We start from the raw sequence: 17,578 nt of genomic DNA, 5'->3' as shown, positions 1-17,578 counted from the left end.
ATTTTTACAGCATTAAAGTGTTCACAGGCTATTGCTCTGTTTGCAAGTACAGAAATGGTACTGGAGGATGAAAACCCAGTAGCAACATGACTGATCTAATGGACTCCATTAGTTAAAGGAGTCTAGTAGCTGAGTGAACAGTTTAACAAAACACTTTCACCTGCTGCATGAGAATCTGACCCTGGATTAACAACCTAGTTCTATATCTACCAGATAAAATAGTATGTATTAAGGACATTGCTAGGCAACATTGCTTATGATAAAAATAAATCCCAGTTGGTAAACTGCATCTAGACTGAGAAAACTATAAATACCTGATGGATAGTCATAGTAGGCTTTCCTGAGTATAGTGACACTTGTAACTGGCATCTCTCTTTCAGGAACCCTGCAATATAAAAATGGATATTGGCTCTTATGGGGAAATGAGGCCTCTATATCAAAGTGGACTGTACACTCACTGATGTGGATCTCATCTTCTTGCACTTGACCTGGAGAAAAAAATATCACCTAGACATTTATGTGTATACCCAGAGAGAAAATAGTTCCTGGACCTATATGGTCCTGTTACATGGACTGCTACATGGACTGCTGCAGCAAGGACTCCTGCTTGGAGAAGCTACCGTGCTGGCAGGCTGAAGTTCTTGTTCTGTGCCCTCTTAAGTAGACTGGTGCCAAACACAGCCTGTGGTGGTCTCATGATTCTGAATGTTTACTTGATCTGAAGAAGATGGTGGCCATTGAAGATGAACAATTAAAACACTGCTTTCCAAAATGGAATTTATGATTCTCAGAGGATAAATAATTCCTGGAACATGGTAATAAAATATTAGAACTTGTACTCTATATTCATTTTTTATCCCATCTATAAAATTTTTATTTTATATGTAAGTTGTACAATGTACAGTATGTACATATCTTAAGGGTTAGTCTCAAAAACTTTTTATTGATAGGCATGAACAACCAAAAAAATTTGAAAAGCATTGAATTAGAAAATAGAAATTATTCTCAAGCAAAAATAGAACATCTATAAAAATTGACCATTTGCTAAATTCAAGCTTTAAAATTACAAAAGAACTGAAAGCTGAGATACCATATTCTTTGACTAAAATGCAATAAAATTGAAATCAATCTTTACTAAAAGCTAACTTTTAAAAAAGAGCCATATATTTGGAAATTATAATACACTTCTAAATAAATCATAGATCAAAGAAAAAATAATAGAGAAAATTAGAAATTATTTAGAACTGAGTTATAATGAAAATACTACATATCACAACTTTGTGGATGCTGACAAAACAGAACTTAGAAGGAAATTTACGCTGTACTCCTGAATGTGTATATTAGAAAAAAAGAATGGCTGAAAATTAACAAGGTCTACTCAAGATGTTAGCAAAAGAACAATCAAGTAATGTCAAAGAAAATAGAAAGAAGAGAGGAGATAATAAAAGTAATGAAATAGAAAAAAAAGATACAATAGAGAGCCTCACAAAACCAAAAGTATATTCTGGAAAAAGATGAACAGAGTAGCCTCTAGCAAAACTCAAGGGGAAACAAAGGAAGAAGGTCATTTCAAGGAAAACAACCCACAGAAAGTATTGATAATGACAAAATTTCAGCTTTCTAGTGAAAATGAGAATTTTAGAAAATATGTATCCATTGTTATGTTAGATAGCTTTCCAGTACTTAAAAGACTTTCTTGAAGAGATCTGTGGTGAAATTAACCCATGTGATTTTTTTAAAGACTGTAGATAAAATGTGTCAAAATTTGTAATATTTACATAACTCTGTCTTAAATGTGAAAAGTAAAAGTTAAAGGAGATAATAAAGAAGAATAGCTTTATGACATTAGGCCAGAAATGAATTACTTAAAAGCATACCCCAGAAGCACACGACCATAAAAGACTGAACTGACTGCATTAAAATGAAACCTTCTGTACAACAAAAGACAGTATTTAAAAATTCAAAAGATAAGCCACAGACTGAAAAAAGATAATGTATACAAAGTATTCAGAATATATAAAGAATCTCTACAAATCAATAATAAAATACAATGCTGAGTCTACTGATCCGTGAGCATGATATGGTTTTCCACTTGTTTATATCATCTCTGATATCAAAAACATATCTCGCAGAACTAGAAAAAATAATTCTTATGATTTGTGTGGAACCACAAAAGGGCCTGAATAGCCAAAGCAATCTGAAGCAATAGGAACAAATTGGGAGGCATCACATTATCAGACTTCAAACTATACTATAAGGCTACAGTAACCAAAACAGCATGGTCTTGGCACAAAAATAGAGACATAAACCAATGGAACAGAAAACCCAGGTATAAAACCATCCACATACAGTCAACTGATCTTTGACAAAGCAGACAACAATATCTACTGGGGAAAAGAATCCCTATTTAATAAATGGTGCTAGAAAAATTGGATAGCCACATGTAGAAGAATGAAACAAGATTCATAACTCTCACCACTCACAAAAATTAATTCAAGATGGATAAAGGACTTAAATGTAAGGCATGAAACCATAAGAATTCTAGAAGAAAATATTGAAAAAACTCTTCTAGATACCAGCTGAGGCAAAGAATTTATGAAGACTCCAACGGGAATCACAACAACAATAAAAATAAATAAATGGGACTTGATTAAGTTAAAAAGCTTCTGCACAGCCAAGGAAATAATCAACAGAGCAAATAGACAACCTACAGAATGGGAGAAAATATTTGCAAGCTATACATCCGATAAAGGACTAATACTCAGAACCTACAAAGAACTCGAGCAAATCAGCAAGAAAAAATCAAATGACTCCATTAAAAAGTGGGCAAAAGACATGAACAGAAGCTTCTCAAAAGAAGATAGACAAATGTCCAATAAACATATAAAAAATGCTCAATGTCACTAATCATCAGAGAAATGTAAATCAAAACCACAATGAGATATCATCTTACCCCAGTCAGAATGGCTTTTATTAAAAAGTCCAAAAACAATAGATGCTGGCGTGGATGCAGAGAAAAAGGAATGCTTATACATTGTTGGTGGGACTGCAAATTAATACAATCTCTATGGAAAACAATATGGAGATTCCTCAAAGAACTAAAAGTTGACCTACCATTTGATCCAGCAATCCCACTGCTGGGTAATTACCCAAAGGTAAAGAAGTCTTTATCAAAAAGACCCCTGCACTCGAATGTTTACTGCAATACAATTCACAACTGCAAAGATGTGGAATCAACCCAAATGCCCACTAATTCATGAGAGGATTAACAAAATGTGGTATATGCATACCATGGAATACTATTCAGCCATAAAAAAGGATGAATTAATGACTTTTGGAACAATTTGGATGGAACTGGAGACCATTTTCCTAAGTGAAGTGTCTCAAGAATGGAAAAACAAACACCACTTGAACTTACCACTAAATTGGAACTAACTGATAAGCACACATGTGCATAGAAGGAAGTAAATCTCAAAGGATATCAAGCAGGGGGAGGGGGAGGAGGGGATGGGCAAAAACCTACCTAATGGGTACAATGAACACTATCTGGGTGACAGGCACACTTTTAACCCTGACTCAAGCCTTACAAAAGCAACCCATGTAACCAAAACCCTTTTTTTCCCAAAATACTTTGAAATAAAAAAAGAAAATATAAATGATTAAAAAACGGGCAAAAGATATGAATTAACAACAGTTCACAGAAGAAAATAAAGCAGTTAAAACATAAGAAAAAAATGCTTAAACTCATCAATAGTATTCAAGGAAATACAAATTTAAACAATAACAAGATGGCATATTTCATCCATTGTAATGGCAAAAATAAAATGTCTAATAACACCAAATATTGCCGAGTACTTAGACCTATAAGAACTGCCCTGATGGTGGGAATGCAAACTGGAATACCATTTTGAAGATCAATCTGGCAACAACCAGTAGGGTTGCTGATGTGTATACGATATATCCTCATGATTCCACTCTTAGGTATATATACCTAGAGAAAGTCTTTCACAGGTACACAAAAGGCATATACAAGTTTTCCCACTGTAATATTGTTTGTACTACCAAAATGTTGGGAAAACCTAAATATTCTTTGCCAGGCAAATAGATAAATTATGAAAGAGCCAGATAATGGAATACTGTACAACAGTCAAGATAAATAAATCCCAACTGTGTAACACTGTACACACACACACACACACACAAAAGATGCAGGAAGATATATGCAGCATGATTCCATTTACATAAAGTTTTAAAACTTGTAAAATAAATAATATGGATTGTTAGGGCCACATAATACACAATAAAAATATAAACACAAATGTGGGGATAATGAATATCAAATCAATATCGTGGTTACCTCTGGAGAGGTCAAGAGGGGAATAGGATTAGAGAGAGCTAAGCAGAAAGTTTCTATTATATGTGTAATGTTTTATTTCTTAAAAAGCAAAAGCTACATGAAGCAAGTATGCTAAAGGTTAGCATTTCAAAAGGCTAACTTCACACTTTTCTAAATGTTTGAAATATTTCTTTAAAAGTCCCCTCAAAACCTTCTACAACAAACTATTCCGAAAATATTTTACTATTGAGGATAAAGAGAGGCATTGTCATTAATTTGATCTCCATCTTCCAATCCTAGCGTAACTTTATACAAATCCTTCACAATATCAGAGAGCCTAGGGTGGGGGCAGTGTGTGTACAGTGGATCCGGGTGATACAAAGTTAACATTTTCCAGGCATTGTACATCATCTTTAAATCCCTATAATAGACATTAAAAAGGGAGTTCACAGAGCTTGAGTAACTTGCCCATTGTGTGACAACCAAGAAGAGGTGATAGTGAGATTCAAGCCAAGTATGTCTTGCTCTAAAGCCTGTACTTTCCCCACTGTTGCTCTGATAGTAAGAAAAGAACTCTTCTCTAAGTTATAATTAAGCTATGGCCCCGTTCCTATGTCTAGATTGGAGGTAACACAAATACTGCAACTTATTCATCAAGTCACACAGGGGTATAGACCTAGGCAAGGAAGTGGTACTAGTGGAAACTTTGTAGAGAATGAAACACATGAAGAGTTTAATTACATAAAAATTGCTCTAACTTCTCTTTATTATTTACCTCATGGGCCACTGAGAACCTTATCTCCCCCTGGGAACTTTGGAGGTGATACCAATTTTACAAATAAGTTCCTCAAGTCCATTAATCTATACAGATGTTTGTTCCCTTTCTACTAGGAGCTGAAAGTGCACCTGCTGTTGATAGCTAACAACTTGGGAGTTCAACAAATATAAATACATACTCAATTATGCTTTGAAAATGCCAGCATAAATGAAAACACCAGAGACTCTGTCCAATTTTAGGCCTTTGTTTTACACCTCTAAGATAAGGACGATGGGTTAGGTATCACTTTTGTTTGTGTACAGTGAGCCAAGATTCACGCAGTCAGTTCCTTTGGCCTTCATTCAGAAACTGATTCCTCCAAAGTCCCTTGCCTTTATTACTACTACTGTTATTATTATTGATTTTAGTTTCCTAGGAAACAAAACATAACTCTAATTAGAGAATGAGGTCACATTCCAAAGCTGCAGATTCCATTCTTCTCCCGTGACTTTTCCCTGTACTGTTCTGGACCCTTTGTAACATGAAGTCTGATGGTCCAAACCGTCCTTTCCTCCTAGCCTCGGCAGAAAGCCAGTATCTAAAGCTAAGTCCTCCACCTTTTTTATCTCCCATCTGCAGAGGGATCAGACTGCAGGGAAAGTAGCAATGGAAGATGTGGAGACCTGTACCTCAGAGACATCTGTGGGACTCAGATTGGATCTGCACCCAGGCCTGCTGGCCTATTAGAAATAAAAGACCATTGACTTTGGCATTGGGATGGAAACCTCTGCCAAACACACACATAGGTGTTCTCTCTCTCACTCTCTCTCTTTCACACACACATACACACAAACACACACACACACACACACACACACACCCTCCTTTCAGAGGAGAGGGTCTGTAAAATTCCCCACATATGGCAAACATATTTTAGGGGAAGTACATGACTAGAGGCCAGTGGGAGACAAAGAAAAAGAAAATAATGAGAAAAATCTTCGATAAGTCTAAAATTGTTCCAGTCAGACTGCTGAGAAAGAATGCAAAGTATTGGAGATAAAAATTAATGGTAAAAATCAGCATTATAACAGAGCTAAATTTTTTCCCTATTTCAAATCATTACTAGAATTTTATCTGATGTACAACAATAGCACATGGGAAAGTAGTCTTTATAATTTAGCTCTAAGTACTCTGCTTAACACAATGGATATACCTAAAAAAAAGCACATTATATAACACAAAAAATATTTTTCTATAACTCACAATTTCAAAAATTCTTAATTTTACTTATAAATAATTATGTTGGGGAGATATGAGTATAATTAATTTTAACTGGCATTGGCTCCCAAAACTTTGAGGAAAATTATTTTCTAAATTCCTATCCTCTCTATTACATATTTAATGATCAAGTAAATGCTTAAATGTACTACGAGACTCCCAATATAAAGGAACTGACAAAAAACTTTTTGAAAATGTAGATAAATGATCTCTAAGTATTTTACAAATTAAGAATTGGTTATCAATTTTCTCAAAATGAAACCACAAAAAAGTATTTCAGCTTCTGCTTTAAAGACTGAAAGTTAATCAGGTCATCTGAAAACAAAATAAACTAATGATAAAAAGTCCACATAACTTAGTGGTACAGTGGAAGAAACACTGGCCTTATGTTCTCTGGGACCTCACTCTTGAAGGGCTTTCTAGCTATTAATAAACTGAGTTTAGATTGTTACCTGAGGGCAGGAGAGAGGTGCTGATGTATTTTTAGTGGAAAGATGACTGTGGCTGCCATGTAGGGAATGGGAGGCCAGCCTGTGAGACTAGAGCAGGAGTGAAAGGGTAATTTAATTGTTTAGGCAAGAAATACTGAGGGCCTTGAGATCAGCTTCTGCTCCCTTTTGCGGCTCTGTCGGCAGCTCCTGAGGCAAAGACAAGGGAGCTGGGGAAGGGCCAGCAGGCAGAGGGCAGAATAAGGTTCCACTCCATGAGTACATCTTCCAAAAGTGGTGCTTTAGTGGGGGAAAAAATAGAGTCCTGGCTTTGCCACTTACAAGCTGCATGAACTCAGGCAACTAATTAAGAAGTTATATATGTTGAGCATTTACTAAGTACAGGGCACCTCTTGAAGATGGTTTTAAGTACATTTTCTCATTTACTTAATCTCTTCATACCTTAATTTATTCATTAGTGAAAGAAAGATAACAGTAATATCTAATTCCTGTGGCTGTTTTGATGATTCAAAGAGAAGTCGTATACATGAAATAACTTGGTAAACCTTACTTATTTAAAAATAATAGTTTTCTAATAAACATGAGTTTTAACTTTTTTTAATAGATCTAAAAATGCTATGATTATTTTCTTTTCAGCCCCCATCTATTGGAGACTTCACAGGTTGATCACCTTATGCCTGTTAGAGTGACTATTATCAAAAAGATGAAAGATAACAAGTGTTGTGGCTGGGTATGGTGGCTCACGCCTGTAATCCTAGCACTTTGGGAGGCCGAGGCAGGAGGATTGCTTGAGGCCAGGAGTTCAAGAGCAAGCCTGAGCAAGAGTGAGACCTCATCTCCACAAAAAATAGAAAAATTAGCCAGGCGTGGTGGCATGCACCTGTAGTTCTAGCTACTCAGGAGGCTGAGGCAGGAGGATTGCTTGAGCTCAGGAGTTTGAGGTTGCTGTGAGTTATCGTGACACCACTGCACTCTAGCTGGGGCAACAGAACAAGACCCTGTCTCAAAACAAGCAAACAAACAAAAAAACCAAATGTTGTCAAGGATGTGGAGAAAAGGGAACTCTTGCACACTGTTGGTGGGAATATAAATTGATATAGCCGTTATAGAAAATAGTATAGCGTTTCCTCAAAAAAGTAAAAATAGAACTACCATATGATCCAGCAATCCCACTACTGGGTATATATATCCAAAGGTAATGAAATCAGTATGTTGAAGAGATATCCGCACTCCCATGTTTGCTGTAGCACTAGTCACAATAGCCAAGATAGGGAATCAACCTAAGTGTCTATTAAAATCAACGTAAGTATCCATCAACAGATGAATGGATAAAGACAATGGAATAGTATTTAACCTTAAAAAGGAAATCCTGCCATTGGCAACAACATGGATGAAACTGGTGGATATTATATTAAGTGAAATAAGCTAGGCACAGAAAGACAAATGCTGTATGACCTCACTTATATGTGGAATACAAAAAAGTGATACTAATAGAAGCAGAGTAGAATGGTGGTTATCAGGAGCAAGATGGTGAAGGAAATGGGAAGAGGATGGTCAAAGGATACAAAATTTCTGTTAGACAGAAGAAATAAGTTCAAGAGATCATTGTATGCCATGGACAGTTGGCAAGCACAATTTCTATTCAAAATAATGAAAATGGTGATGAGCAACTTTGTGGGACAGTAGTTTGTAGTCACTAAATATCAGCTAACACAGATTGGAACAAAGAGAAAACAATAAAAAAATTAAGGTTTATTTTTAAGTTCAAAAGAATTAACTTCATGGCAAATAAAAGAAAATCTGATCAATAATCAAACATATGAAAAAAGGTAGAAGCATAAAAATCAAAATTTAAAATTTTTTCTAAGTGCGGAAGGACTAACCTTACAGGAAATAAATTAACAAATCAAAAGGCACATACAAAAAAAAGAGACTTTAGGTCCATAATCAAATGTAATGTGTGGACTTTGGTAGATCTTCACTCAAACAAGCCAAATATAAAAGACATTTTTGGGAGAATCAGGGTAGTCTAGGTATTAGATGATAATATGGAATTGTCATTAACTTTGTTAAGTGTGCTGACAGTATTGTGGTTATATAAGGAAATTTTGCAAATCTATAGAGAGGCACACTAAAATAGTAAGGGAGTAAAATGCCATGACATGTGGGATCTATTACACTTAAAATATTTCAATAAAGAAAATCACATCAATGTGACAAATCACAAAATGTTAATAATTGATTGATGAGGGTACTATTCTATTGTTATAAATATTTAAAAATTTTTCTTTACTTAAAAAAAAGGAAAGAAAGCCTAATAAAATATCCAGTCCATCCACAAAGTTGTAATATGCTTAGTTGCCTGAGTCGAAGAAAAAGGAAATGGCCAAGACCAAGGTTTTTTTGTGTTGGTTGTGTTTTGTTTTGTTTTGTTTTGTTTGTGTGTGTGTGAGACAAGAGTTTCATTTCATTGCCCTCGGTAGAGTGCAGTGGCGTCCTCATAGCTCACTGAAACCTCAAACTCCTAGGCTCAAGTGAACCTCTTCCCTCAGCCTCCCAAGTAGCTGGGACTAGAAGGCATGTGCCACCAGACCTGGCTAATTTTTCTATTTTTAGTACATATGGGGTCTCACTCTTGCTCAGGCTGGTCTTGAACTCCTGAGCTCAAGCAATTCTCCCACCTTGGCCTCCCATAGTGCTGGGATTACAAGTGTGAGCCACCACACCCAGCCCAAGTTAGTCTTAAGGTTAGAAAGACTAAGGAAGTCTTTCATACTGCCTTTGTGGGACAAATTATGAAAAGTAGATAAGATGAGTACTTTTCTCAAATTTTATTGGCAAACTACTGAAATTCCTCACAAGGGAGCTGATGTCAGAGATGACAGGTGGAGACGGTGAGACAGCTTTAGAACTGCACTAAGGTACTGAGGAGAGAGTGAACACTGGTCACCTTTACTCTCTGGGCTGGACCCACACCATCTTGGAGCCAATGAGCTCATTAGGTTCCATTCAAAGAGAAGATGAATTTTATTATCCCTCTTTATGAAGAAGTCCTTATAAAATCTCTCATACTGTGAGTTACTCTTTCCATTACTATTTTCAACAACTAAGTACTATGTGAAAGAAGATACCTCAATAATTGTAAATTTTAGATGCTTATAGAGGCCACTGCCAAAAATCCTTTTCAAAGGAGAAAAAAATCTATAATATGGTAATCATTCCTGAGGGAACAAGCTCAACGTGTAAGTATAGGATGTGGTTGTAAAAAAAACCTTTAATTTTAAAGATCACTTGTAAAAGCAATCTGGCCCCTCACAATTGGTTAGTTAGTGGAGATTAGACATATTCACCTACAAGGAGTACGGAAATAGGTACTTGTGGTTGGGAATACAATTTTTAGAAACACTATCAAATAAGGATAAAAAAAGAGCTTAGCTGGAGTGAAGATGCTGTGCTTTGCAACATGCATTAGTTAAGTCAAAAAGTGGCTCTAACGATGACCACCTCTCTCCAATGTCAATGGATGTGAAGAGTTCGAATAAACATTATTTCATGAAACGTGAGAGGCACATTCCTTTCAAAGAGAACATGAGAGTGCTTCTGGGTAGGATGACCAAGAGGGTGAGAGATCTGAAGACAACCAGTTTGAAGAAGGTAAGACCTATCAGGTAAGGATCGCTAGGATAAAGACCTCTGTAAGGTAAGGATGGTACATAATAAATGTCTCCAAGTATTTCAAGAGCAATTGTGTGGAAGACAGAGTTGATTTATTGTGTTTCTTAGAGAACAAAAGTTAAATGAATGTATGGAAATTATAGGGAAGCAGATGTTTGTTCAACAAAACAAGTATTTTATAAAAATTAGATCTCCCCAACATTGAATTTGAAAAGTCATGTATAAGTAAAGCCTTCCTGAAAAATTATAAGGAATTTGAGGTAAATTGCTTTTATGATCCCTTTAATGATTAGATTCCATTATTTTTTTTTTTTTTTTTTTTTTTTTTTTTTTTTTTGAGACAGAGTCTCACTTTGTTGCCCGGGCTAGAGTGAGTGCCGTGGCGTCACTCTAGCTCACAGCAACCTCAAACTCCTGGGCTTAAGCGATCCTACTGCCTCAGCCTCCCGAGTAGCTGGGACTACAGGCATGCGCCACCATGCCCGGCTAATTTTTTGTATATATATATTTTAGTTGTCCATATAATTTCTTTCTATTTTTAGTAGAGACGGGGTCTCGCTCTTGCTCAGGCTGGTCTCGAACTCCTGACCTCGAGCGATCCACCCGCCTCGGCCTCCCAGAGTGCTAGGATTACAGGCGTGAGCCACCACGCCCGGCCAGAGATTCCATTATTTTATCAAATTGTCGTCAAGCTGGCAACAAGCTTAAGATGATAACTGCATTTATTTTTTTAAGGTACAGTTGGCCCTCTGTATCTGTGGGTTCTATATCTAACTGCAGATTGAAAATATTCAAGGGAAAGAAAAAAATACAACAATTAAAAATAATACAAATAAAAAAGAAATACAGTATAACAATTATTTATATAGCATTTACATTGTATTAGCTATTATAAGTCATCTAGAGGTGCTTTAAAGTATATGGTAAGATGTGCATAGGATATATGCAAATATTACACCATTTTATAGAAGGAACTTGAGCATCTGTGGATTTTGGTATCCTGGAACCAATATCCAGGGGACCACTGTACTCTTTTCATTTATTACATATTTTTTAACTGGTTGTTTTGTGTGAATCCATTGAGTTCCATGGGTAAGAAAACATATATAAAAATAATGATAGAAGTTTATGATCCAAAAAAGTCGTATGTGCATATATGTTAACAAGTACTGTAACATGTATAACATATTATTATTACTTGGCTAGGCATTGTCATGAGGTTAAAGCAGATATGTATTGAGGGCATGATCCAGTTAAAATTTTCATCTTCTTTTTCTAGGGTGTATCTTAATTGCCTTGTCTCTGGGCCAGGCTATCTGCCTGTCCAAGAATAAACTGATTCATCCATAGTAAAGATATGAGTCAAGTATTTTGGCTTTGCTCTGAAGCCTTTCTTGGCTTGAACACAAAACACTGGGATTTTTGTCTTCCAATTTCCCAGTTTGTTCTATCAAATCTTCTCAAAAGCTATTAGTTACAGAAAGAACAACGGGAATTGTCCAATAGGCCTTCCAAATGCAATACCCAATAAGCAACATTGGAATTATGTAAAACCACCAGTCACTAAATTCTATCCTTGATCACAAGGAGAGTAGTCAACAGCATGAAGTCATCAATTTGAATGTTAACCAGCACAGAAAAACAATTTCAGAATTAGAAGTACTAATGAGATAAAACTTTTTGGTATATGAAGAATTATAAACTTACCAAGCATACTGGAGGAAAAGTTGAAAAATACTATTGCAGTATAATGATACTTGGTGATATGAATATAGGTAAAACATTAAACTGAAATAATCACATGTGATTAATTCGCCCTCAATTTTTAAAGATCACAAACAGGAGCTGTTATGCATCATTCAAACATTTTTCCGCAAATAATCTGAAAGTGAAAGTTTTCTCAGTTCTAATCTGAGAAGCTGACCTGAGATTGTTGGAAAAGGATGCTCTTCTCTGGGTTTATGCCACAGGCAAGAAGAGCAGCAGTCATGTCCAGGATGCTCTGCCGAAGGATGGTGGGGTCTTGGGGCACAGTGAGGGAGTGGAGGTCAACGATACTGTACAGCACAGAGCGATACTCATCCTGCAACCTCACCCAGCTCTCAATGGCTCCCAGGTAATTGCCCAGGTGGGGGATTCCTGTAGGCTGAATGCCAGAAAAGACTCGCTTCATGCTGTCTTCCTGGAACAAAGGAAAACAAATACATTTGCTTTTGAGGCAGAATCCACAAACCCTGTGCCCATGTTACCATAGCTATGATAGCTAATCCTATTTTTGTAAACTGCAACCTGACAGACATCATCATCATGCATTTATTTTATGCCTACTCTGTGCAAATCATTATGCTAGGTGCCATTAGGGACAGGAAATGATATAAAAAATGTTTTTTGCACTCAAAAGCTTATCAAATAAGACACATAAAAAGGTCTGCACCTCAAAGAGAATATAATCTAATTGGAGTTAGAGGATAAGTTTATGAAAAGTAAAGGTACAATGTGGCAACATGATCACGACCAGTTTGTAAAGATAAATAGTAGGGTATGGGCAGGAGTTCCCAAGAGGAAAAGATGACTGTGGGTCTGGTGGTCAGTGAGAAAGGCTTCAGACATAGAGTCAAATTTCACTGAAGAATAAAGGGGCCTCAGGGTTTTGTCATGTGATTTCATTTATTTTACAGTTAAGGAAATGAAAGTCTTAGCATTAGTGCTCAAGGCTACTGCTATTTACTTTAAAAAAAATAATTGCTCATATTATAATTTAGTGTGCAGGACCTTGGGCTAGAAATTAGGAAACATATAGTCTATTTCTAATATTACTTTGTGATAAAGTTAAATAACTTTTCCGTACCTTGGTTTCTCTTTACTTTTGATAAAATCATATTTGGGTTTTCACTTCTTAAAAAGGAGATTTTAAATCAGTATAATTATTTAAATTATAAAAGCATTTTTGTCATGTTCATCTTTTCCCTTGGGTTTATACTTCTAATATTGAAATTATAATACAATAATGAGAAGAAAAAATGCAATACAGGGTTAAAGAATGCTATTTTTCCTCTGAATTATTTTATATTGTATACTGAAAAACCAAAATTGAGTATCAGTAAATGTGCTGTAACTAAGAAGTTCTGCAAAAATAAAATGCATCATTATCTTTTTTAGCCATCACTACAACAAAATGTTAACAATAGCAGCTGTAATTTACTGGATGTAATTTTTGACTACAGATTGTGGTATCATAGAAGAAAACTTTCAATATGTTGAGGTCATGAAAATATGTGTACATATATACACACACATATATAAAGTAGGCACTCACGTGTTTGTGTGTGTGTGTGTGTGCTTTAAGGTTTTATCTTTCACATTTAGGTCTGTATCCATTTGGAGTTTTTTGCATATGATGTGAGGTCACCATCTAATTTATTTATTTTCCCCTATATGGATACCTGAGTTTTCCAGCACCATTTATTAAAGACTGTCTTTGAAATGCCATCTCTGTCATAAATCTAGGATCCCTGTATGAAGAATCTGGTCTTTCAATTCTGACCCATTAGTCTATTTGTCTATATCTGTGCCAGTATTGCATTGCTTTTTAAATCAGTCTTGGGACCTGGTGGAGCGAGTCTTTCCCCGTCCTTTTTCTTCAAGGGTATCTTACCTATCCTTAGCCCTTTACACTTCTCAATACATCTTAGAATTGTCTTGTCAAGTTCCAAGAGAAAAAAAATCTGTGTGGGGGGGGTGGCATTGACTAGGATTACACTGAGTCTATAGATTGTTTGGGGGAGAACTGACATCTTCATAATATTGGGTCCTCCAATCTAGGAAACCATAAAGCATATTAAGTCTTTATCTTTATACCTAACACCTAGCTCCCAAGAGCTAATCTACTTTAGATATGTGAGTGCCAAGGCTACTTAAATTTTGCTGTTTGCTTTTTCCAAGAATTCTAAATCTTACAAATACAGTCTGTTTCCTTCTCTTCTCCTAAGATGACAGCCCTAAAATAGAATGTTACATCATAGTTCTATGGTCCAGAATTGCATTTGATCTAAGCACTCAGGAGGAAATCTGAAAGATTTGTGGCCCTGAGGATATAAAAAATACCTTTTAGGCAACTGAGAATATAATCTTACCACTCAAAATCATAACATACATATACACACCCATATACAAAATAGGCCATCAAATGACTAAATTCCCAAATCCTGATTTAGAAATAATATTTTAAAAATAGTTTCTAGTTGAGAACTGAGAGAAAGAGAGAGAAGGGAGCACAGAATGAGTACGTATCAGTGAGGCTTCCCCCAGTACCTAGGGATCCTAACCAGCCCTGGGCTCCTGATATGGGAATAAGCAAAGAAGTTTTCAGTGCAGTAAAAAAATGATTAATGGGCTTTAGGGACTGATTGATGAAGAGAGAAAGCAAAGCAGAAAAACAAATTCTGAACTTAATAAATGGAAAGGAAAAAAATACTATCCAGAAATATTTGAACTAGGAAGAAGAGGGACTGTTTATGGTAATGTAAAGGGTTATGAAGACTAGGAATATTAAGCTGAAAAAAAGAATATGAGTATTTCCACATAAATTCCTCCATGGTCACACTCAGAAATTATTCCCCAGGAGAACGGAAAAAACAAATTCTTGAGAAAACGAGAAGAGAAAAGCAGTAGAGGAGAGACTGTGGGAAAAAGTATTGCGACCGGTGGGAATGGGTTAGACATGATCTAATACATCTTTTCCATTCTCTAGTTTCTGAGATTCTATACATCAGTGCAGAGGGAATGATGTTATCAAGAAATAAGAGCAACAAGAAATGTTTTGTTCAATTTTCAAGGAGCTATTAAAAAAATACAGTCTCTAAATGGGAACTGGATTCCTGGTCTTAAAAATATACAGAGAGCCTCCTGCTCTTCTGTGTTGAGTTTATGTTCCCGTCTGTTCCCCCTGCAAGAGTCAGCAGGTGGCCTGACGGCATGGCAGGGGAGACACGTCTGGTACCATGAAGTCACGGGGTTGGAATGTGAAGTTTGGGTGGTGGGAGGATGGGGGTTCTGTGTTCAAAAGCACTAGAGCTGGAAAAGAATGCAAATGAAAGGAGAATGGGCTTCCCACGGATTTGGACAGGAGACAAACCACAAAGAAAACAGCTTCAGGGCTAGCCCACAGGCATTCGTTCATGGGGAAGGCTGGAGCATCAACCTACAATTCCATCACAGAGTACACAGGATAAAAAACCCGAGCATTTTACAAAATAGGTCTTCATTTTTATTTCACGTATATTTCCCTAACAAATGCCACTTCCAACCAATGCAGTTATTGGCTAATTTTATAACAGAACCAACACTACCAATGGGAGGCTTCAGCCCTGGGATTTGATATATAACAGAAGAAAGAGTGGGTGTTTGAATCAAAGGTAGAAAATACTTATTAATTTGACAGACATAGTTAAAACTATTCCTGCTTAAAATTTTGTCCCTTGCTTTTCCCAAGAATTCTAATTCCTACAAATACAGTCTATTTCCTTCTCTACTCCTAAGATGATAGCCCTAAAATAGAATGCTACATCAGGCCGGGCGCGGTGGCTCACGCCTGTAATCCTAGCACTCTGGGAGGCCGAGGCGGGTGGATTGCTCAAGGTCAGGAGTTCGAGACCAGCCTGAGCGAGACCCCGTCTCTACTAAAAAATAGAAAGACATTATATGGACAACTAAAAATCTATATAAAAAAAAAAAAAAAATTAGCCGGGCATAGTGGCGCATGCCTGTAGTCCCAGCTACTTGGGAGGCTGAGGCAGTAGGATCGCTTAAGCCGAGGAGTCTGAGGTTGCTGTGAGCTAAGCTGACGCCACGGCACTCACTCTAGCCTGGGCAACAAAGTGAGACTCTGTCTCAACAAAAAAAAAAAAAAAAAAGAATGCTACATCATAGTTCTATGGTCCAGAATTGCATTTGATCCAGGCACTCAGGAGTAAAGCTGAACTTATCCAAAACTTATAAGTTTCTTAATTTTAATTACTGCACTCAAAAGCAACTGAAAAATCCCAGCATATTAATTTTGGCAAAAGACAATTTTTGTAATTAACTAAAGAGAGCTGCGTTCTTTAATCCCAAGTGAATAAAATACATCAAAAGAAAGCTGCCTACTAGCTTTGAAACACTTTCAACTTCAGTATGGTGGTGGGAAACGAAGACTTCAGCTAAAGATTTCAAGACTTTTCTTACAAAGCTTGTATCCAGCTGTAAGATCAATTGTTCATTCATCACACTTATTTTAACTACAGTCAAAGGTAAACCAAAAACTTGGCTGAATAGCTGCTATGTCTTATTGGTTACATGAATGGCATGTTACCACAGATTGTAATAAAAAAAGTATTCAAAATAACATTACCAGATAATTGGGATAGAAATCTCTTTCTGTGAGTCTATTTTTCTTATTGTGTATAAATTAGAGATACTTTCTAAAATTCTTACTCCTTACCTCTCTTTCGTATATCTTAAGTCTACCATTTTACGTCACCCTATTTCAATCCTGGTCTCCTGAAATATATCAACATTTTCTTGAAAACGCCTCTATTACCAACGAAGGGCTTACAAGCCCTGCCTGGGAGAGCCAGGTGCCCCTCGGAAGGTGCTGGCCATGGCTCAGCCCTGGCTCTGCCACATTCAGCTCTTTCCTCCAGAAAAGACAGAGAAACGCGCATTCAGCACCAAGAAAAATGGGCTCATTTCTGCTTAGAAATGAAACCAGATGCTCAGACCTGGGAATCAATACAGTAAATATTAATCTAGTATAAGAGAAGGTAAGTCTTATATCACCCCCAAAGGAGAAGCAACATGTAGGCCAACAATTAAAATTGAAGGAGAAATTATTTTAAAAAGAAAAAAAAAAAGGCCGGGCGCGGTGGCTCACGCCTATAATCCTAGCACTCTGGGAGGCCAAGGCGGGTGGATCGCTCGAGGTCAGGAGTTCAAGACCAACCTGAGCAAGAGCGAGACCCCGTCTCTACTAAAAATAGAAAGACATTATATGGACAACTAAAAATCTATACAGAAAAAAAAAAAATTAGCCGGGCATAGTGGCGC

General features: G+C 36.5%; 1 protein-coding gene across 3 annotated transcripts in view; it reads right to left on the bottom strand.

Moving 5' to 3' along the window:
- Nucleotides 1-17,578, bottom strand: part of WARS2 (tryptophanyl tRNA synthetase 2, mitochondrial) — an 86,824-nt gene that overhangs the window by 29,122 nt on the left and 40,124 nt on the right. Inside the window, exon 2 of one of the 3 annotated variants that reach the window (XM_069478897.1) lies at nt 12,420-12,677. The exons of 1 other annotated variant lie outside the window; for it this stretch is intronic. In XM_069478897.1, the coding sequence (XP_069334998.1) occupies nt 12,420-12,677 (258 nt within the window). The remainder of the gene's footprint in view (nt 1-12,419; nt 12,678-17,578) is intronic. One more of the 3 variants, XM_069478898.1, reaches the window with a different exon arrangement.

The sequence above is a fragment of the Eulemur rufifrons genome, chromosome 8 (genome assembly GCF_041146395.1).
Source record: "Eulemur rufifrons isolate Redbay chromosome 8, OSU_ERuf_1, whole genome shotgun sequence".
In the NCBI taxonomy this organism is placed as follows: domain Eukaryota; kingdom Metazoa; phylum Chordata; class Mammalia; order Primates; family Lemuridae; genus Eulemur; species Eulemur rufifrons.
Note: the sequence above shows the minus strand (reverse complement) of the source record. Positions and strands in the feature narration are given on the sequence as shown.